This window comes from Cherax quadricarinatus, chromosome 71, assembly GCF_038502225.1.
Source record: "Cherax quadricarinatus isolate ZL_2023a chromosome 71, ASM3850222v1, whole genome shotgun sequence".
In the NCBI taxonomy this organism is placed as follows: domain Eukaryota; kingdom Metazoa; phylum Arthropoda; class Malacostraca; order Decapoda; family Parastacidae; genus Cherax; species Cherax quadricarinatus.
In genome coordinates, this window is record NC_091362.1 from 22155463 (window position 1) to 22179235 (window position 23773).

A 23773-nucleotide genomic window follows, 5' to 3' on the forward strand; every position below is an offset into this window, starting at 1 on the left:
ACAACATCTTGTAGGAGTGAGGAAGAGCCAGTTGTGAGTGTGGGGGAAGTTCGTGAGGCAGTAGGTAAAATGAAAGGGGGTAAGGCAGCCGGGATTGATGGGATAAAGATAGAAATGTTAAAAGCAGGTGGGGATATAGTTTTGGAGTGGTTGGTGCAATTATTTAATAAATGTATGGAAGAGGGTAAGGTACCTAGGGATTGGCAGAGAGCATGCATATTTCCTTTGTATAAAGGCAAAGGGGATAAAAGAGAGTGCAAAAATTATAGGGGGATAAGTCTGTTGAGTATACCTGGCAAAGTGTATGGTAGAGTTATTATTGAAAGAATTAAGAGTAAGACGGAGAATAGGATAGCAGATGAACAAGGAGGCTTTAGGAAAGGTAGGGGGTGTGTGGACCAGGTGTTTACAGTGAAACATACAAGTGAACAGTATTTAGATAAGGCTAAATAAAGAGGTCTTTGTGGCATTTATGGATTTGGAAAAGGCGTATGACAGGGTGGATAGGGGGGCAATGTGGCAGATGTTGCAGGTGTATGGTGTAGGAGGTAGGTTACTGAAAGCAGTGAAGAGTTTTTACGAGGATAGTGAGGCTCAAGTTAGAGTATGTAGGAAAGAGGGAAATTATTTCCCAGTAAAAGTGGGCCTTAGACAAGGATGTGTGATGTCACCGTGGTTGTTTAACCCTTTGAGGGTTTTCGTCGTACTAGTACGTCTTACGCGTAGGGGTTTTTGACGTACTAGTACTCATAAATTCTAGCGGCCTCAAATCTAGTGGGAGAAAGCTGGTAGGCCTTTATATGAAAGAATGGGTCTATGTGGTCAGTGTGCACAGTCTAAAAAAAATCCTGCAGCACACAGTGCATAATGAGAAAAAAAAAACTTTGACCATTTTTTTTTAATAAATCAGCGACTTTGCAGTGTATTTTCGTATGGTATTTATTGTTGTATTCTAGTTTTCTTGGTCTCATTTTATAGAATGGAAGACATTTTACTGAAATTGAGATGATTTTGACTGGTTTTACAATGAAAGGTGCCTTGAAATTGAGCTCAAAGTAGCAGAAATGTTCGATTTTTACCAAACTTCAAAAGTAAACAAATCGTGCCAAGCGTGCAATACACGTCAACTGGCGAGTCTAATATTCTTTCACAAGTGCACCAATAATATTTATACCATTTTTTACACTAATGCAGTAGTCTGCATAACAGTAAATCTTATATTTTTTGTGAGAATAAAAATTCAAAGTGGAAAGCAAAAGAATATAAGAGGGGCCTTGAGACGTGACTAATGACTAGAGGAAATGTCATTTTAGTGCCAGGAATGTCTTTCTTGCTTATTCTGGACCCTATTCCGAAATTGGCATCTTTTGAAATTTGTGTGAAATTGGCAAAATTGCTAAATTCTGACCACTGTACTGGATAGTTGAATTTATAAATGGGTGGTTTCTTGCACCCATTCGATAGAAAAAAATGGAGTTCTAGCGAAATATTCATGTTTTTTGTCGACTAGTACAGTGAAATTGGCCGAAAATGGGGCTCAAAGTGGGCAAAATCGCCGATGCGTAAACATCGCCGAGACCGCTAACTTTGCGAGAGCATAATTCCGTAAGTTTTCTATCAAATTTCAAACTTTTGGTGTCGTTATGATCGGGAAAAGATTCTCTATCTTTTCATAAGAGAAAATAATTTTTTTTTTTTTAAATTTGGCCGACCCTGAGAACGAGTTTCGGAGAGGGCCTGTCGACCCTCAAAGGGTTAATATACAGTGGACCCCCGCATAACGATTACCTCCGAATGTGACCAATTATGTAAGTGTATTTATGTAAGTGCGTTTGTACGTGTATGTTTGGGGGTCTGAAATGGACTAATCTACTTCACAATATTTCTTATGGGAACAAATTCGGTCAGTACTGGCACCTGAACATACTTCTGGAGTGAAAAAATATCGTTAACCGGGGGTCCACTGTATTGATAGATGGGGTTGTAAGAGAAGTAAATGCGAGGGTCTTGGCAAGAGGCGTGGAGTTAAAAGATAAAGAATCACACAAAGTGGGAGTTGTCACAGTTGCTCTTTGCTGATGACGCTGTGCTCTTGGGAGATTCTGAAGAGAAGTTGCAGAGATTGGTGGATGAATTTGGTAGGGTGTGCAAAAGAAGAAAATTGAAAGTGAATACAGGAAAGAGTAAGGTTATGAGGATAACAAAAAGATTAGGTGATGAAAGATTGGATATCAGATTGGAGGGAGAGAGTATGGAGGAGGTGAATGTATTCAGATATTTGGGAGTGGACGTGTCAGCGGATGGGTCTATGAAAGATGAGGTGAATCATAGAATTGATGAGAGAAAAAGGGCGAGTGGTGCACTTAGGAGTCTGTGGAGACAAAGAACTTTGTCCTTGAAGGCAAAGAGGGGAATGTATGAGAGTATAGTTTTACCAACGCCCTTATATGGGTGTGAAGCATGGGTGATGAATGTTGCAGCGAGGAGAAGGCTGGAGGCAGTGGAGATGTCATGTCTGAGAGCAATGTGTGGTGTGAATATAATGCAGAGAATTCGTAGTTGGGAAGTTAGGAGGAGGTGCGGGATTACCAAAACTGTTGTCCAGAGGGCTGAGGAAGGGTTGTTGAGGTGATTCGGACATGTGGAGAGAATGGAGCGAAACAGAATAACTTCAAGAGTGTATCAGTCTGTAGTGGAAGGAAGGCGGGGTAGGGGTCGGCCTAGGAAAGGTTGGAGGGAGGGGGTAAAGGAGGATTTGTGTGCGAGGGGCTTGGACTTCCAGCAGGCATGCGTGAGCGTGTTTGGTAGGAGTGAATGGAGACAAAGTAACATTTATGAAGGGGTTCAGGGAAACCGGCAGGCCGGACTTGAGTCCTGGAGATGGGAAGTACAGTGCCTGCACTCTGAAGGAGGGGTGTTAATGTTGCAGTTTAAAAACTGTAGTGTAAAGCACCCTTCTGGCAAGACAGTGATGGAGTGAATGATGGTGAAAGTTTTTCTTTTTCGGGCCACCCTGCCTTGGTGGGAATCGGCCAGTGATAAAAAAAAAAAAAAAAAAAAATAATAAAACCAGCGTCATTCACATAGATCTATATTTTCAGCTTGGCTCCCTCAGACATGTGAGTGGTAAATTTTGGCATAGACACGAGAGAATTGGTCTGTGAGGCGAGTGTGCAGTATATAAAAAAAAAATCTACCCCAAGTTTTGCATGATGAGGTAAAGCAAACTTCTAAGCCACTCTGGTTTAAGCTAGCAACTTTGAAGTGTTTTTTTTGAATGGTTTTTATGCTGTTACTTGCCATTTCTTATTATTTAACAAAATGGGAAACATACAACACAGACAATTCTGGTTGGTTTCAGAACTTTTAAACTGCCTCCCAGCATACATAAGGGGGATTACAAACAGACCCCTGGCTGTCTTCAAGAAGATGCCGGACAGGCACAGTCAGTACCTGACCAGCCAGGCTGTGGCTCATACGTCTGTTTACACGTGGCCAGCAGTAACAGCCTGGTTAATTATGCCCTGATCCACCGTGAGACCTGGTCACTGACCCCCAAGACCCCTTCCAGGTATACTCCAGGACAAGAAGTAGCTTGAAATTAGGCTCAGTAGCTGAAATATTCAATATGTAAAGGTTTTCCTGAAGACAGGTAAAAAAAAAAAAAAAAAAAAAAAAAAACCTATCTCCACCCCCCCCCCAATATGTTTTACACATTTTTACTAAATTTTAAGCCCTTCACTATATATTACTAAGAGTTAACTATCTGCTACCTCAAATGTTTTGTTGAGACAAATCTGTAACCTTACTGGAGTGCAAAACATTTAAGAGGCTTCCATTTTCACTCAAGAGGACAGTAGTACCTCCTTATGAGGTTTCAATTCAGAAACCTAATAAAATAATAAACTAACAAATCTTGAGCGTATGCTTTATTAATGTCTCCAGGAAGCCAGATTTTAAATTGGATTCCAACGATGCAAGAGCTGGGTAACATTAATCTAGCATCCAAGACAACATTTCATGCGACTTGGAAATACAATGATGCAATTACATTAATTCAATGTTACTATGATAATTATGCACATACTTACAGTCAACAGATCTGTCATAAGATGACCTGTCTGATAGTGCTAACTCATAGCAAGGTCACAGCACAATTGTATATTTAAAGACAGCAGGCATCTTAAAGACATTAAGATCCAATGGCATGCCATGGAAGTAATGACAACTAGATAACCAGTATGCCTGTTCAGTGACATTTTCTGAAGCATAATTTATTAATACAAAAATGTCAATTATATAACATCAGCTTACTTCTTCAATGCCTGAAATATTGTTGACTGTTAGCTTTTTGAGGGAATTCTGGAGTTTTTTATCATCTGTCGCTGATGAGCGGTGGACGACCTTCTTCTTCCTTCTTGCGCTGCCTTTCCCACCAATACGCACCTGCTGCTGCAGCTTTGCCAATTTCTCTGCATTCATCTTTAACTGAAATTGAAAATTAAACTCATTTAATTAACTATAATGCTTCTAAACACTGCTTTCATTTAATTAGAAAAAAATAATAATACAGCAGCAGAGGAAACATTGTAAGAGCTCCATTCCTTGGACGTATGCAAGAAATACTCACCATTATTTACACCTGTAAAATTCTAGAGATCAGTCTTAAACCTCCACACTGAAATCACTCCTCAAATAAGCAAGAAGCTCTGCAATAAAGGAGTGGAACAGACTGCCTGCACACGTCAACGTCTGTCATAGCATGAGCTAATTCAAGAGAGCCAATGGGTACCTAATGAATGTAGCTACAGAAAGAGAGGAGTGATTTCTTGAATAGCTAACATACATGTACTTATTACTGATTTGATCCTCTCTAATGTTAATGTAAATAACTCAATTTACCTACTCCTAGTATATCTCCTTTTATTGTAGCTGCTTTTCACATAGTTGAGTTTTTTTTTTTTTTTCAACAAGTCGGTCGTCTCCCACCGAGGCAGGGTGACCCAAAAAAGAAAGAAAATCCCCCCCAAAAAAATACTTTCATCATTCAACACTTTCACCACACTCACACATTATCACTGCTTTTGCAGAGGTGCCCAGAATACAACAGTTTAGAAGCATATACGTATAAAGATACACAACATATCCCTCCAAACTGCCAATATCCCAAACCACTCCTTTAAAGTGCAGGCATTGTACTTCCCATTTCCAGGACTCAAGTCCGACTATATGAAAATAACCGGTTTCCCTGAATCCCTTCACTAAATATTACCCTGCTCACACTCCAACAGATCGTCAGGTCCCAAGTATCATTCGTCTCCATTCACTCCTATCTAACACGCTCATGCACGCCTGCTGGAAGTCCAAGCCCCTCACCCACAAAACCTTTACCCCCTCTTTCCAACCCTTTCAAGGACGACCCCTACCCCTCTTTCCTTCCCCTATAGATTTATATGCTTTCCATGTCATTCTACTTTGATCCATTCTCTCTAAATGACAAAACCACCTCAACAACCCCTCTTCTGCCCTCTGACTAATGCTTTTATTAACTCCACACCTTCTCCTAATTTCCACACTCCGAATTTTCTGCATAATATTTACACCACACATTGCCCTTAGACAGGACATCTCCACTGCCTCCAACCGTCTCCTCGCTGCTGCATTTACCACCCAAGCTTCACATCCATATAAGAGTGTTGGTACTACTATACTTTCATACATTCCCTTCTTTGCCTCCATAGATAACGTTTTTTGACTCCACATATACCTCAACGCACCACTCACCTTTTTTCTCTCATCAATTCTATGATTAACCTCATCCTTCATAAATCCATCCGCCGACACGTCAACTCCCAAGTATCTAAAAACATTCACTTCTTCCATACTCCTCCTCCCCAATTTGATATCCAATATTTCTTTATCTAAATCATTTGATACCCTCATCACCTTACTCTTTTCTATGTTCACTTTCAACTTTCTACCTTTACACACATTTTCAAACTCATCCACTAACCTTTGCAGTTTTTCTTTAGAATCTCCCATAAGCACAGTATCATCAGCAAAAAGTAACTGTGTCAATTCCCATTTTGAATTTGATTCCCCATAATTTAATCCTACCCCTCTCCCGAACACCCTAGCATTTACTTTTTACAACCCCATCTATAAATATATTAAACAACCATGGTGACATTACACATCCCTGTCTAAGACCTACTTTTACCGGGAAGTATTCACCCTCTCTTCTACACACCCTAACCTGAGCCTCACTATCCTCATAAAAGCTCTTTACAGCATTTAGTAACTTACCACCTATTCCATAAACTTGCAACATCTGCCACATTGCTCCTCTATCCACTATCATATGCCTTTTCTAAATCCATAAATGCAATAAAAACTTCCCTACCTTTATCTAAATACTGTTCACATATATGCTTCAATGTAAACACTTGATCTACACATCCCCTACCCACTCTGAAGCCTCCTTGCTCATCCGCAATTCTACATTCTGTCTTACCTCTAATTCTTTCAATTATAACCCTACCGTATACTTTTCCTGGTATACTCGGTAAACTTATTCCTCTATAATTTTTACAATCTCTTTTGTCCCCTTTCCCTTTATATAAAGGGACTATACATGCTCTCTGCCAATCCCTAGGTACCTTCCCCTCTTTCATACATTTATTAAACAAAAGTACCAACCACTCCAACACTATATCCCCCCCCCTGCTTTTAACATTTCTGTCATGATCCCATCAGTTCCAGCTGCTTTACCACACTTACATTCTGCTCTTCTTCACTCCTAAAAGATGGTATACCTCCCTGGCCAGTGCATGAAATTACCACCTCCCTTTCTTCCTCAACATTTAAAAGTTCCTCAAAATATTCTCGCCATCTACCTAATACCTCCCTCTCCCCATCTACCAACTCCCCTACTCTGTTTTTAATGGGCAAATCCATACTTTCCCTAGGCTTTCTTAACTTGTTTAACTCCAAAATTTTTTCTTATTTTCATTAAAATTTCTTGACAGTGCCTCTCCCGCTCTTTCATCTGCTCTCCTTTTGCACTCTCTCACCACTCCCTTCACCTTTCTTTTACTCTCCATATACTCTGCTCTTCTTATAACACTTCTGCTTTGTAAAAACCTCTCGTAAGCTACCTTGAGTTACCTACTTGTTTTAACTTTTATGGTTTAAATATTATACTACAAAGACTCAATGGAAATAAGTCACTGGCTTTTTATTTTTGGGTCATCCTAAGTAATCCACACATGCTGCTATGCATGATAATTTATGTAACTGTGTACCTATACCAAGTCTTTCAAAAAAATTACCAACAGACTTCTACCTGTCTAACCCTTAAACTGTTCAAACGTAAATCTACATCTACGTGCGGGGGCTCCGAACATAGTTTTTTTTTTTTTACATACTTTCAAATAGAGAAAATCAAGGTCGGAGCACTACGCACGTGAACGTAGATCTACGTTTGGACAGTTTAAGGGTTAGAAACATACACAAATAACCCGCACATAAAAGACAGAAGCTTACGACGACGTTTCGGTCCGACTTGGACCATTGACAAAGTCAATGGTCCAAGTCGGACCGAAACGTCGTCGTAAGCTTCTGTCTTTTATGTGCGGGTTATTTGTGTATCGTTCCAGTCACGGTATTGTGCCTTTTTGTTATTTAAGGGTTAGAAGGTGTTTAAGCCCCAAAAGCCTGTTCCTGATCAGCCAGGCTGTGCATGTAGCCAGTGTAAACTGCCCGAGTGATCAGGCAGTCAACCAGAAATGGTCTGGGACTGGACTGCAAGGGCAGTAACCCTTAGAGCAGTCTTCAGATAGGGTACTAAGATTTTTCAACACCCATCCATCAAATACATGGGGAATTACCAAGAGACCAACTGTCTTTAAGAAGGAACTCAATATGATTCTCAAAGCAGGTTCCTGATCAACCAGGGGGGCCATCCTCTCCGCAGCCCAGTCCCAGACAACTGGTTGATGATCTAATCAATCAGGTTGTTGAGGCAGGCTGTACACTGTCCAACATAGGTACAGTGACCCCTTGAAATTTTCAATGGGAAATATTTATGCAAAGCTTCATCTAAATAAAACAGTCACAATAAAAGAATGTTCTACACCTGTCTTTTGTTCATTAATATTGACAGTGCACCTTTACACCCATCCAGTTATAACTACATAAAGTACAACAAAGATAAGAATAAAGTAAAAATACATCAACTCTGGTTCTGCAAAGATAATTTTTCAATTGTTCCTTAATGTGCTATACTGCATCAGCATTACACAAGTCTTCCTTCAAAAACATAAAAGGGGAAGAGAGAGATTGGAGAAAAAGGTTGGGAGAGGGAGGTACGAGTCTGGAAAAATGGCTGCATATGAATGAGCATTACAGAAGGATGCAGAGGGTAAAAGAGGCTAAAGGGACAAAAGAATAAGAGATGGGGAAGAGGGGAGGGCAAGGGAGGCAAAGTTGGAGGAACAAGCGAGCTAGGAGAGTAAAAGAGACGAGAGATAAGTAGAAAAGTGATGACTATTTACAGGAAAGCACTAAACCAGTACAGGTCATACAGCACCTGGAGAATGAAAGGCAATCAAGTTAGATCCAAGAGGAAAAAGAAGTCTACTTCCTCGGATCAGCAAACCACCCACCAGCATCAAGGAACCTCTCATGAGAGGTGATGGGTGAAAAAAAGAAAGTGGGGAGGGGAAGAGGAAGAAACGAGTAAAAAACAGGAGATAGGAAATAGGGCCACTATATCAAGTACTACTGTATAACAAAGTTTAAGCAGTTATTCTAATTTAAACTTAAAATAAATAACTATTTACAACACACTATACTTTTATAAATATTGTTTCCAGCATATACCAGGAGGCCAGCACACAAGGTGGACTCCAACGATGCAAGAGCTGGGCAACATTAATCTAGCGTCCATTACGACCAAGACACACATCAATGTGACTTGGAGATACTATGACGCGATACTGTACCTTATGATGTGTTTTTTGCAAGAGATTTTTTAATTTGTCCAAGAAAAAAAAGTACAGTGTATCCAGTAACCAGACTACCTAGCAAAACACAGTTGACCCTTAAATTTTTATTTGTTAAAATTTAAAAATCTCTAGTGGGGCAACTCTAGACATGGTACCATCAGCCCACTATGCAAACAGCCCCCCACCACAACCATTTAAAACAGTGTATTAGTCAATCTACAGTTTTTCAGACAGCCATCATAAATTCCAAAAATTCAGGTATTATATCTCTTATTCTCAATGATCATGAATGTTGCACATTGCTACTGATCACAGTGCATTTAATTTTATATACACAAGACTATTGTAGCATTGGCATCAAAAAATGGCTGCCATTATGAAAGTTACTGTATAAATTTTGAAAAAAATCATTGTGTATTTGATAAAAGTGAGTCTAGTGGTTAATATTGGACACCTGTATGTATAATCTATGTGAACACAGATGATGGTTTAGTGATATTGGAGAGAAATGGTTTAAAATAATGATGGAAAGCAACATGTGATTAGGTATTGATGACATCAGTAACGCTTTGCATTATACAGCGACTGTCATCTCTATATTTAGTAGCGATACTTTATGCTTGCTGATAAATTATTTCCTAACAGCACCACTATCATTGTTTCACAGACTTTTCTAAACTAGAACAATACAGTACTTTCCTATACAAGTACTTAAAAATGGAGCACTACAGTAGGCTTACTGGCCCATGCTAGGCTGGTCCAACTTACATCCACAACCTTTATTTAAAGCTAACCAAAGTTTTCACTTCAACATCACTTTTCCAGAGTGCAAAGTCAGTGCTTTACACCTATTTTCCAGTGCATTTATATTAAATTTGTAACGAGACAAGAAGCAAGCAACAATCTAAACGAGGCCTTATTAAGGAACTACACAAATCCAAAACCTCTCATTAGCTTCACTGGAACCACATATGCAACTGTTTTAGCTACAAAAGTTTTTCAACATTCAGCCGTCTCACTATTAAGTTCACATACAATGTCAAATTATATTGAGCTATCACCTCAAATATTTTTGTAAAAAATGGTATTAAACTAACAAGACAAGAACCTCCCTCTGTGTAAAAGCATGCCGAGATTAAGTGCTTTTTTTTCAAGGGGACTTTGATCTGCATCTGTAATTGATTCCATCAATTTTCTAACAATGGTATATAATATGAAGCTATCAATTTTCTCACTATGAAGCTTAAGACCTATCTTCTGTTTTGTAAATGGCTATCACATCTGCCATTTTCCACATATCTGGTATAATGAAGAAAAAGATAATAAGTTTCTAGTAGCCTGTTGTTAAAGATAAACTACTATTTGATTGCTTAATTCACCTTTCATTTCTTTTAAAACCCTTGAAAAACAAGTTCAACTGAACCCAGCAATTTGTATAGGTTGAATCCATTGTCTGAGAACTATGCTGACATCGACTTGGATCTTGAATTTATCATTACAACCTACATAATTAATAACTTCTGGATTTCCCATGCATCGTCTTGTAAAAATAAGAAAAGCATTAAAATATGTACACATTCTGTCACTAACAGTGAGCTAACCCAAGTTACATACAAATTAGCCCATTTTTCCTCCCATGATGTTCTTAATATATAAGTATACAATTTCATCCATTTTTAAAACTGGCTGTTAGTCTGCATCGATATTCTAACCTAGAGAGAAATGATTTAAAGAGGGCCATTACTGGCAATATTTTTCATAAATTTATATACAGCACTCTTCATTAGTAGAAACATATCAGACTTCTCTGACTGATCAATGACTTGGGAAGGTCAGTGACATCACTTACATTCACTACATTAATGTATAATATTAAAGACCAAATATAATTAGCCAGAATTATAATGGGGAAAGCAATAAACCCACACGGGTTATATAACTCGGGGAAAATTGGTGCTGTAAACAGCAGCAGCAGCAGCAGCAGCAACAGCAGCAGCATACAGCAGGGGCTGATGGTGGGTCCCTTGCTGTTCACACAAACACCTTTAGATGTTATGAAACACGTACATAACCCGATTAATTTTGGGTTAGCCCTTGTTACACTAAAGGCATTACAAAGATCATTGTAAAACTTACATACGAAACTTTTTAAAGTTACTTAAGGATAATGGAAAATATAGTAACTAAACGGTCAAGAATACATATAATTAAGGCATTTATTTATAATACAATAATCGATTTATATTTTTAAAAAGCTTCAGTGCCTGAACCTCTATTCCTTAAATATGCAATATCTAAAGTTTAGAGGTTTAACGGAAACAAAGTTTTCAATCAAGACTGCCAAAGGGAAACAATGTCAATTTCCCTCGATTTATCAATATCAAAGTCGACAAATAACCCCCCACTGTGGGCAAATATAAATCCCCAATCTTAGGATAAGAAAACTACAACATTAAATCTAGTAAGTTTCATAAAATGGAATGCGAAAAAAAAGATTAACGGAAATCAGAAGCACTAGCCAGTGGTGCTATTATTATAGATGGCTAAGTGTTAGTAAGAAGTGTACTGTTAACTGATAGACCTACTACCTGGTGTTCAATAGGCCTACCATCACCACCTACTAACACATTTCCACGTGACACTCAGCTAGTTTGTTTTCTGATGCTATTCTCGTCACGTCTCCGTTATTTTGCAAAATTCTAGACCTAGCTGTGTGGTAGGCGTGGTGAGGCGCTACTGAAGGCTCACCAGGGTGACAAGGTAGACGGTGAAGGTGACGAGGAAGGTGGAAGAAGAGACAGGAGTGGTAATAGTACCTTAGTTTTGTCGAGTGCAGCGACCACGAGGACACAGTGAGCCGCTGATGAAAGAAGGAGCGCTTACTGACGTCACTCACACCAGCGACACCTATCTCACTATAGATGACATAAACTATTACCTCAACTACGACAAACTTAATAAAAGACTATCATATTCTTTGTCATTGAAGCTACTAAACCCCTTATCAGTCATTTTAAAACCTTTTATTTACTGTCTCGACACCCTTTATGCCTCACTATTAACACGGAGATTGTGCGTTCGAGAAATACTTCGGAGGACATATTTAATTCTGGCAATACAATGGCCTGCCATTGTGGAAATATGCTGCAAAATATCACTGGCTGTAAGCAACAGCCTTAATAATAATTATAAGAAAGGATTCACTGTCACAAGAACATCATAAAACCATTATATATATATATATATATATATATATATATATATATATATATATATATATATATATATATGTATATATATATATATATATATATATATATATATATATATATATATATATATATATATATATATATATATATATATATATATATATATATATATATATATATATATTTTTTCAACAAGTCGGCCGTCTCCCACCGAGGCAGGGTGACCCAAAAAAGAAAGAAAATCCCCAAAAAGAAAATACTTTCATCATCATTCAACACTTTCACCACACTCACACATTATCACTGTTTTTGCAGAGGTGCTCAGAATACAACAGTTTAGAAGCATATACGTATAAAGATACACAACATATCCCTCCAAACTGCCAATATCCCAAACCCCTCCTTTAAAGTGCAGGCATTGTACTTCCCATTTCCAGGACTCAAGTCCGACTATATGAAAATAACCGGTTTCCCTGAATCCCTTCACTAAATATTACCCTGCTCACACTCCAACAGATCGTCAGGTCCCAAGTATCATTCGTCTCCATTCACTCCTATCTAACACGCTCATGCACGCTTGCTGGAAGTCCAAGCCCCTCGCCCACAAAACCTCCTTTACCCCCTCTTTCCAACCCTTTCGAGGACGACCCCTACCCCTCCTTCCTTCCCCTATAGATTTATATGCTTTCCATGTCATTCTACTTTGATCCATTCTCTCTAAATGACCAAACCACCTCAACAACCCCTCTTCTGCCCTCTGACTAATGCTTTTATTAACTCCACACCTTCTCCTAATTTCCACACTCCGAATTTTCTGCATAATATTTACACCACACATTGCCCTTAGACAGGACATCTCCACTGCCTCCAACCGTCTCCTCGCTGCTGCATTTACCACCCAAGCTTCACATCCATATAAGAGTGTTGGTACTACTATACTTTCATACATTCCCTTCTTTGCCTCCATAGATAACGTTTTTTGACTCCACATATACCTCAACGCACCACTCACCTTTTTTCCCTCATCAATTCTATGATTAACCTCATCCTTCATAAATCCATCCGCCGACACGTCAACTCCCAAGTATCTGAAAACATTCACTTCTTCCATACTCCTCCTCCCCAATTTGATATCCAATTTTTCTTTATCTAAATCATTTGATACCCTCATCACCTTACTCTTTTCTATGTTCACTTTCAACTTTCTACCTTTACACACATTCTCAAACTCATCCACTAACCTTTGCAATTTTTCTTTAGAATCTCCCATAAGCACAGTATCATCAGCAAAAAGTAACTGTGTCAATTCCCATTTTGAATTTGATTCCCCATAATTTAACCCCACCCCTCTCCCGAACACCCTAGCATTTACTTCTTTTACAACCCCATCTATAAATATATTAAACAACCATGGTGACATTACACATCCCTGTCTAAGACCTACTTTTACCGGGAAGTATTTTCCCTCTCTTCTACACACCCTAACCTGAGCCTCACTATCCTCATAAAAACTCTTAACAGCATTTAGTAACTTACCACCTATTCCATATACTTGCAACATCTGCCACATTGCTCCTCTATCCACTCTATCATATGCCTTTTCTAAATCCATAAATGCAATAAAAACTTCCCTACCTTTATCTAAATACTGTTCACATATATGCTTCAATGTAAACACTTGATCTACACATCCCCTACCCACTCTGAAGCCTCCCTGCTCATCCGCAATCCTACATTCTGTCTTACCTCTAATTCTTTCAATTATAACCCTACCGTATACTTTTCCTGGTATACTCAGTAAACTTATTCCTCTATAATTTTTACAATCTCTTTTGTCCCCTTTCCCTTTATATAAAGGGACTATACATGCTCTCTGCCAATCCCTAGGTACCTTCCCCTCTTTCATACATTTATTAAACAAAAGTACCAACCACTCCAACACTATATCCCCCCCTGCTTTTAACATTTCTGTCATGATCCCATCAGTTCCAGCTGCTTTACCCCCTTTCATTCTACGTAATGCCTCACGTACCTCCACCACACTTACATTCTGCTCTTCTTCACTCCTAAAAGATGGTATACCTCCCTGGCCAGTGCATGAAATTACCGCCTCCCTTTCTTCCTCAACATTTAAAAGTTCCTCAAAATATTCTCGCCATCTACCTAATACCTCCCTTTCCCCATCTACTAATTCCCCTACTCTGTTTTTAACTGACAAATCCATACTTTCCCTAGGCTTTCTTAACTTGTTTAACTCACTCCAAAATTTTTTCTTATTTTCATTAAAATTTCTTGACAGTGCCTCTCCCACTCTATCATCTGCTCTCCTTTTGCACTCTCTCACCACTCTCTTCACCTTTCTTTTACTCTCCATATACTCTGCTCTTCTTATAACACTTCTGCTTTGTAAAAACCTCTCATAAGCTACCTTTTTCTCTTTTATCACACCCTTTACTTCATCATTCCACCAGTCACTCCTCTTTCCTCCTGCCCCCACCCTCCTATAACCACAAACTTCTGCCCCACATTCTAATACTGCATTTTTAAAACTATTCCAACCCTCTTCAACCCCCCCACTACTCATCTTTGCACTAGCCCACCTTTCTGCCAATAGTCGCTTATATCTCACCCGAACTTCCTCCTCCCTTAGTTTATACACTTTCACCTCCCTCTTACTTGTTGTTGCCACCTTCCTCTTTTCCCATCTACCTCTTACTCTAACTGTAGCTACAACTAAATAATGATCCGATATATCAGTTGCCCCTCTATAAACATGTACATCCTGGAGCCTACCCATCAACCTTTTATCCACCAATACATAATCTAACAAACTACTTTCATTACGTGCTACATCATACCTTGTATATTTATTTATCCTCTTTTTCATAAAATATGTATTACTTATTACCAAATTTCTTTCTACACATAGCTCAATTAAAGGCTCCCCATTTACATTTACCCCTGGCACCCCAAATTTACCTACTACTCCCTCCATAACATTTTTACCCACTTTAGCATTGAAATCCCCAACCACCATTACTCTCACACTTGATTCAAAACTCCCCACGCATTCACTCAACATTTCCCAGAATCTCTCTCTCTCCTCTACACTTCTCTCTTCTCCAGGTGCATACACACTTACTATAACCCACTTTTCACATCCAATCTTTATTTTACTCCACATAATCCTTGAATTTATACATTTGTAGTCCCTCTTTTCCTGCCATAGCTTATCCTTCAACATTATTGCTACTCCTTCTTTAGCTCTAACTCTATTTGAAACCCCTGACCTAATCCCATTTATTCCTCTCCATTGAAACTCTCCCACCCCCTTCAGCTTTGTTTCACTTAAAGCCAGGACATCCAGTTTCTTCTCATTCATAACATCCACAATCATCTCTTTCTTATCATTTGCACAACATCCACGCACATTCAGACTTCCCACTTTGACAATTTTCTTCTTCTTATTCTTTTTAGTAATCTTTACAGGAAAAGGGGTTACTAGCCCATTGTTCCCGGCATTTTAGTTGACTTTTACAACACGCATGGCTTACAGAGGAAAGATTCTTATTCCACTTCCCCATGGATATAAAAGGAAAAGTAATAAGACCAAGAACTATTAAGATAAAATCAAAGAAAACTCCGATGAGTGTGTATAAATAAACGTGTACATGTATGTGTAGTGTGACCTAAGTGTAAGTAGAAGTAGCAAGACATGCCTGTAATCTTGCATATTTATGAGACAGACAAAAGACACCAGCAATCCTACCATCATGTAAAACAATTACAGGCTTTCGTTTTACACTCACTTGGCAGGACGGTAGTACCTCCCTGGGTGGTTGCTGTCTACCAACCTACTACCTATATATATATATATATATATATATATATATATATATATATATATATATATATATATATATATATATATATATATATATATATATATATATATATATATATATATATATATATATATATATATATATATATATATATATATATATATATATATATATATATATATATATATATGTGTAAAGGTAGAAAGTTGAAAGTGAACATAGAAAAGAGTAAGGTGATGAGGGTATCAAATGATTTAGATAAAGAAAAATTGGATATCAAATTGGGGAGGAGGAGTATGGAAGAAGTGAATGTTTTCAGATACTTGGGAGTTGACGTGTCGGCAGATGGATTTATGAATGATGAGGTTAATCATAGAATTGATGAGGGAAAAAAGGTGAGTGGTGCGTTGAGGTATATGTGGAGTCAAAAAACGTTATCTATGGAGGCAAAGAAGGGAATGTATGAAAGTATAGTAGTACCAACACTCTTATATGGATGTGAAGCTTGGGCGGTAAATGCAGCAGTGAGGAGACGGTTGGAGGCAGTGGAGATGTCCTGTCTAAGGGCAATGTGTGGTGTAAATATTATGCAGAAAATTCGGAGTGTGGAAATTAGGAGAAGGTGTGGATTTAATAAAAGCATTAGTCAGAGTGCAGAAGAGGGGTTGTTGAGGTGGTTTGGTCATTTAGAGAGAATGGATCAAAGTAGAATGACATGGAAAGCATATAAATCTATAGGGGAAGGAAGGAGGGGTAGGGGTCATCCTCGAAAGGGTTGGAAAGAGGGGGTAAAGGAGGTTTTGTGGGCTAGGGGCTTGGATTTCCAGCAAGCGTGCATGAGCGTGTTAGATAGGAGTGAATGGAGGCGAATGATACTTGGGACCTGACGATCTGTTGGAGTGTGAGCAGGGTAATATTTAGTGAAGGGATTCAGGGAAACCGGTTATTTTCATATAGTCGGACTTGAGTCCTGGAAATGGGAAGTACAATGCCTGCACTTTAAAGGAGGGGTTTGGGATATTGGCTGTTTGGAGGGATATGTTGTGTATCTTTATACGTACATGCTTCTAAACTGTTGTATTCTGAGCACCTCTGCAAAAGCAGTGATAATGTGTGAGTGTGGTGAAAGTGTTGAATGATGATGAAAGTATTTTCTTTTTGGGGATTTTCTTTCTTTTTGGGTCACCCTGCCTCGGTGGGAGACGGCCGACTTGTTGAAAAAAAAAATATATATATATGTATTATATATATATATATATATATATATATATATATATATATATATATATATATATATATATATATATATATATATATATATATATATATATATATATATATATATATAGCAATGTGCTGCTATCCTTTGTTATAATAAAATCAAAGGGGCAGTGCTACACCTGCATGGGTCATACAGAACCTGGAGAAATGAAAGGCAATCAGGTTTGAGCCAGGGAACGAGTGGTAAAGTCCAATTCCTTGGATCAAGAGCCCTTCAAGTTTCAAGAAACCTACCTCGAGAAGAGTCTTACAGCACTAAGTTAAGATCAGAGCCATAGAAGGGTAGAATATTATTATTGCAATCATGGGGAAGCGCTAAACCCATAGGATTATACATTATTATTATAATCAAAAAGAAGCACTAAGCCACAAGGGCTATACAGCATAGGATTATACAGCACCTGTAGGGGGGGGGGGGGAGGGATGGTATTCAGGCTTAACTCAGGAAACTGGCGCACAGATCCAATTCCCGAGATCAAGAGCCCCTCACCAGCATCAAGGAACCTCCCGTGAGGGGAAAGAGTAGAATAGATCCAATTCCCTGGATCAAGAGCCATTCACCATCAAAGCATTCCTTTGATTATTATTATAATCATAATTATACATGTTAAACTCAGCATTCCTTTGAGGGACTACCTTGCAATGCATTTCCTCCAATAATATTGACAATTCTACCTAGTTATTCCTTGACACTTTACTCTTTTGCCGGGTCACCAGGTGGAGAGTCGGGCCAGGATATCCTGGTGAATCTACCTCTGCCTCTACCTTACTCTTTCTCTCTTCTCACTCTGTACATATTCATAATTATTATTGTATTAAGCAGCTCTAAACCCAAATGGGTCATATGGTGCTATACAGTTTCAGCTGAGTGATCAGTTGCCTTTGCAGTATTTTGCTGCATTTCCATTTCCTTCCACTGCATTTGCATTATTATCATTGTATCCACAACAGAAAGTGTAAACCTAAGTTGGTCATACAGTGGTTCAAGGTACAGATCACACACTAATCACCACTGCTATTAAAGTCATGGGCAAGTGCTAAACCCATACGGGTTATACATCGCCTGGAGGAATGAAAGGCAATTGGGTTCAATCCAAGGAAGGGGAAGATTCAATGCAGACAGGAAGGGTGTTGGGTCACAGATGATGCAACAAATAGGAGACAGTCAAGAAATCAAAGCTGATTTCCTTTAGTAAGAGAAATGACAATAACAAGAGCATTAACATGGGAAGCTTTTCATTTTAATGATGAGGAAGTGCTAAACATGTAGGGGTCGTTCAGCGTTTTCACTGTTAGCAGCAGCATCAAAGGGTGTAGCAATGGCACTGGCAGGATTGGCTGAGGCAATACAAGGTGACGACAGTTTGCCACAGCCCAAAACTAAGTCACAGGCCACAAGCCACACCAAGTTTAGATGAATGATTAACTTCATCCACTACTTAGCTGAAAGGGAAAGTGGCTGGGGTACATACACAAATTTAATCCAAGGAAAGGAAGGGATGCTCCAATTCCTCAGAAAAGGAGCACTTCACTATAAGTAACTTCCCTAAACAGCTATACAGCATTCAAAGTAAAGTGCTAAATCCATATGGGTCATTCAATGCTGGCAAATTAATGAAGATATTAAAAGGAAGGTTTGATGCCTTAGTTGTATAAATGTTAATTATGATGTGTTGACCATTAACACAATTTTCACACAAAAGAGCTAAGCCTATATGTGCACATGTTAATTATACAACAAAGGTGCTGACTCTGTCCAACGTACAGCGGTACCTTGACATACGAGTTTAATTCATTCCATGACCGAGCTCGTAACTCAATATGCTCATATATTATATCAATTTTCCTCACTGATATTAACTGAAATGTCATTAATCCATTCCAGCAGAATTCCTGACTCTCGGGAGGCAGGAGAAAATACTTCAATATAATACTAATTTCAACTGTATGGCTTATTTATCTATTGCAATTGATCTAATATGACATAATAAACAATATAAATAACACAAAAACATGATATATACTCTAGAATGAATATGTGATGAGTGGTGGGGGCCACTCCCAAGGTAAAAATAATTATTACTCTGACATCTTCCCATTCTTGCCCTTCTGAGGTCTTATTATATGAGAAAACTAAATGTTTGTGAGGCTAACTTCACTAGATCACTAGTTTCATAAGGAAAACACTGAAACAAAAGTGATTTTTCTCATGTTTTTTCTATATGATTTCATGCTTTAATTCAATGGACATCATCCTCTTCTTCTCAGCACTGTCCTTGCACTCACTTTCTTAGGACCCATGGTTAGAAAAAAGAAATTTGGTAAAATAACTGCACAAAGAGCACAAAACGCTGGGATGCTGGGCAGATGTTGTGGCATTCGTTGCACCACTTAGTGGCAGCGTATCTGAAGCTCACTTGTAACTCAGATTTTGGCTTGCAACTCTAAGCAAAAAATCAACTGAGCGATTGCTCATAACTTAAAAAATTATTAAGTTGGGGCACTTGTAAGTCAAGGTACCACCGTACTAGTATGCCTAACTAGCACAAGTAAACAATGAAATCATGAAGTTTTGTTCCACCACAAGCTTCCCTATCAGCAAACAGGGTGTAGAAGTAGCTTGAAGATGACTTATTCATTCCAAATTTTTTTTTTTTTTAACACATTGGCCGCTTCCCACCGAGGCAGGGTGATCAAAAAAGAAAGAAAAACCCAAAAAGAAAAAACTTTCATCATCATTCAACACTTTTACCATCATTCAATGCATAATCACTGTTTTTGCAGAGGCGCTCAGATACGACAGTTTACACGTCCCTCCAAACTGCCAATATCCTAAACCCCTCCTTGAAAGTGCAGGCATTGTAATTAACATTTCCATGACTCAAATCCGGCTAACCAGTTTCCCTGAATCCCTTCACAAGATATTCCCCTGCTCACATTCCAACAGCTCATCAGGTCCAACAACCATTCATCTCCATTCACTCCTAACACTCTCACACACGCTTGCTGGAAATCCAAGCCCCTCACCCACAAAACCTCCTAAGAGAGGAGTGGAGGCAAATGGCTTTTGGGACTTGATGAGCTGTTGAAGTGTGAGCACAGTAACATTTTGTGAAGGGATTCAGGAAAACTGATTTGCCGGACTCGAGTCCTGGAGGTGGAAAGTACAGTGCCTGCACTCTGAAGAAGGGAGTGGTGATATTTGCAGTTTAGAGGAGTATTTGAATTGTAGTGTCTGTGCGTATCTGGCAAGACAGTGATAAGAGTGAATGATGAAAGTGCTTTAAGTCTAAAATAGTAAAAAACAGAATAAAAATAATTGTACACTATATTCCAAGTGGAGCAATGTCAGGCTAAACATTTTCCCATGTTTGAAGTGCTAAAACAACTTTAAACACATCTAATATTACAAACTAATTCACAGTATTAAACATTAAAAGCAATTAAAAATCAGAAAAGGAATTATAAATTGGTGTCAATAAATTGTAAAACATGAATATTACTGATGCATTTACATCACTGTTGTCCAAGGGTGATATATGTAATTCTTTTGTCAACTTCAACACAAAAAAATATCATAGGTTTTTATCACATCTGACTTATTTTAGTTTAATCCGTTTCAGAAAAAATGTACTCTTTCATTCTATTAGAATTTTTTTTTTTTAAATTTTCCCACCACATACACAGGATTTTTTATGTGCAGGTATGCCACAGTTTTGGGATTAATAGTTATCTGAGTGAGGGTATCTGAGTAACATTTGGGTGGGTTTCAAACATGTTTAGTAAGTTGGTGATGTATTGTGGAATACGTCTCCTGTCAAAGTAACCTTTGCAACTTTTTGTTTGTAGGTTTCCTTACTTACTCGCTGAAGACTTGAGTTTGTACTGAATCATGCAGTTTTACTGAGCTGCCCACCAGTTCCTGCTTGTATGAGCTACATTGACTCCCTAAGAAAGCAAGATCTGAAATTATCTTTGATTATTAACATTTAAAGCTATTAAGTTAAATGAGCCCAAGCATGCTGCTGTTTTTTGCTTTTTAATGCACCGGCCATCTCCCACCAAGGTAGAGTGACCTCAAAAAAGTGACTTAAAAAAAGAAAAACAAAAGTTTTTCTTTTTAATTTAGTAATTTATACAAGAGAAGGAGTTACTAGCCCCTTGCTCCCAGGGCTCAAAAATATTTCCACAAATTGCCATCAACCCTTTTAGACTAGGTCTGGTGCTGCTGATGTGAAATCATTTGCAGAAAAAGTCTTTATGTAGGTCCTAGATTGCTCAATAGGTTATGAGTGTCTGTTAACAGTCAGGAATCTGTTCATTCTTTCAAATTGCAGTTGACAGAATCTGTTTTCTAAGGTTTATGATCCTGATGATCATACTGACACAACTGACTATAAACTTCAGTATTTCTTATTCCTCTTTGTTGCTACATTTACAGTGGAACCTCAGTACTCGAACAGCTCCCTACTCGAACAACGCTCAGCACTTGACCAAACAAACACGACCTGCCAGAACTTTGCTGTAAACAATTTTGTGTCTTTTTCGCATTTTTTGGTGTTTTATTATATTATTTGTATAAATAAATCACCATCGAAGATTAGTGATAATAGCCAACCAAAAAGAAAATGGGTTGGGAAGAATTTGTCTGAACGGACTGGCACTCGAACAGCCTTCTTGAATGAATTAAGTTTGACTACCAAGGTTCCACTGTATATTCATCTTTGTTATTTACATTTATAGCGTGATATAAGAGTTCTTGAGAATTTCTTGGTACTTTTGTTTAATAAATGTATGAAAGAGGGGAAGGTACCTAGGGATTGGCGGAGAGCATGTATAGTCCCTTTATATAAAGGGAAAGTGGACAAAAGAGATTGTAAAAATTATAGAGGAATAAGTTTACTGAGTAAACCAGGAAAAGTGTACGGTAGGGTTATAATTGAAAGAATTAGAGGTAGGACAGAATGTAGGATTGCAGATGAGCAAGGAGGTTTCAGAGTGGGTAGGGGATGTGTAGATCAAGTGTTTACATTGAAGCATATATTTTTTTTTTTTTTCAACAAGTCGGCCGTCTCCCACCGAGACAGGGTGACCCAAAAAAGAAAGAAAATCCCCAAAAAGAAAATACTTTCATCATCATTCAACACTTTCACCACACTCACACATTATCACTGCTTTTGCATATATGTGTGAACAGTATTTAGATAAAGGTAAGGAAGTTTTTATTGCATTTATGGATTTAGAAAAGGCATATGATAGAGTGGATAGAGGAGCAATGTGGCAGATGTTGCAAGTATATGGAATAGGTGGTAAGTTATTAAATGGTGTAAAGAGTTTTTATGAGGATAGTGAGGCTCAGGTTAGGATGTGTAGAAGAGAGGGAGACTACTTCCCAGTAAAAGTAGGTCTTAGACAGGGATGTGTAATGTCACCATGGTTGTTTAATATATTTATAGATGGGGTTGTAAAGGAAGTAAATGCTAGGGTGTTCGGGAGAGGGGTGGGATTAAATTTTGGGGAATCAAATTCAAAATGGGAATTGACACAGTTACTTTTTGCTGATGATACTGTGCTTATGGGAGATTCTAAAGAAAAATTGCAAAGGTTAGTGGATGAGTTTGGGAATGTGTGTAAACGTAGAAAGTTGAAAGTAAACATAGAAAAGAGTAAGGTGATGAGAGTATCAAATGATTTAGATAAAGAAAAATTGGATATCAAATTGGGGAGGAAGAGTATGGAAGAAGTGAATGTTTTCAGATACTTGGGAGTTGACGTGTCGGCGGATGGATTTATGAAGGATGAGGTTAATCATAGAATTGATAAGGGAAAAAAGGTGAGTGGTGCGTTGAGGTATATGTGGAGTCAAAAAACCTTATCTATGGAGGCAAAGAAGGGAATGTATGAAAGTATAGTAGTACCAACACTCTTATAAGGGTGTGAAGCTTGGGTGGTAAATGCAGCAGCGAGGAGACGGTTGGAGGCAGTGGAGATGTCCTGTTTAAGGGCAATGTGTGGTGTAAATATTATGCAGAAAATTCGGAGTGTGGAAATTAGGAGAAGGTGTGGAGTTAATAAAAGTATTAGTCAGAGGGCAGAAGAGGGATGGTTGAGGTGGTTGTGGCATTTAGAGAGAATGGATCAAAGTAGAATGATATGGAAAGCACATAAATCTATAGGGGAAGGAAGGTGGGGTAGGGGTTGTCCTTGAAAGGGTTGGAGAGAGGGGGTAAAGGTGGTTTTGTGGGCGAGGGGCTTGAACTTCCAGCAAGCGTGCATGAGTGTGTTAGATAGGAGTGAATGGAGACGAATGGTACTTGGGACCTGACGAGCTGTTGGAGTGTGAGCAGGGTAATATTTAGTGAAGGGATTCAGGGAAACCGGTTATTTTCATACAGTCGGACTTGAGTCCTGGAAATGGGAAGTACAA

At 38.4% G+C, this 23773-nt stretch overlaps 1 protein-coding gene across 2 annotated transcripts in view; it reads right to left on the reverse strand.

The window, feature by feature from the left end:
- Positions 1-11938, reverse strand: part of LOC128700379 (uncharacterized) — a 49047-nt gene extending 37109 nt beyond the window's left edge. For both annotated transcript variants that reach the window (XM_053793552.2, XM_070100137.1), the window contains exons 1-2: positions 11825-11938; positions 4315-4488 (exon numbers count right to left, since the gene is read on the reverse strand). In XM_053793552.2, the coding sequence (XP_053649527.2) occupies positions 4315-4482 (168 nt within the window). In that variant the 5' untranslated portion in view covers positions 4483-4488; positions 11825-11938. The remainder of the gene's footprint in view (positions 1-4314; positions 4489-11824) is intronic.
- Between the last annotated feature and the right edge of the window lie 11835 nt (positions 11939-23773).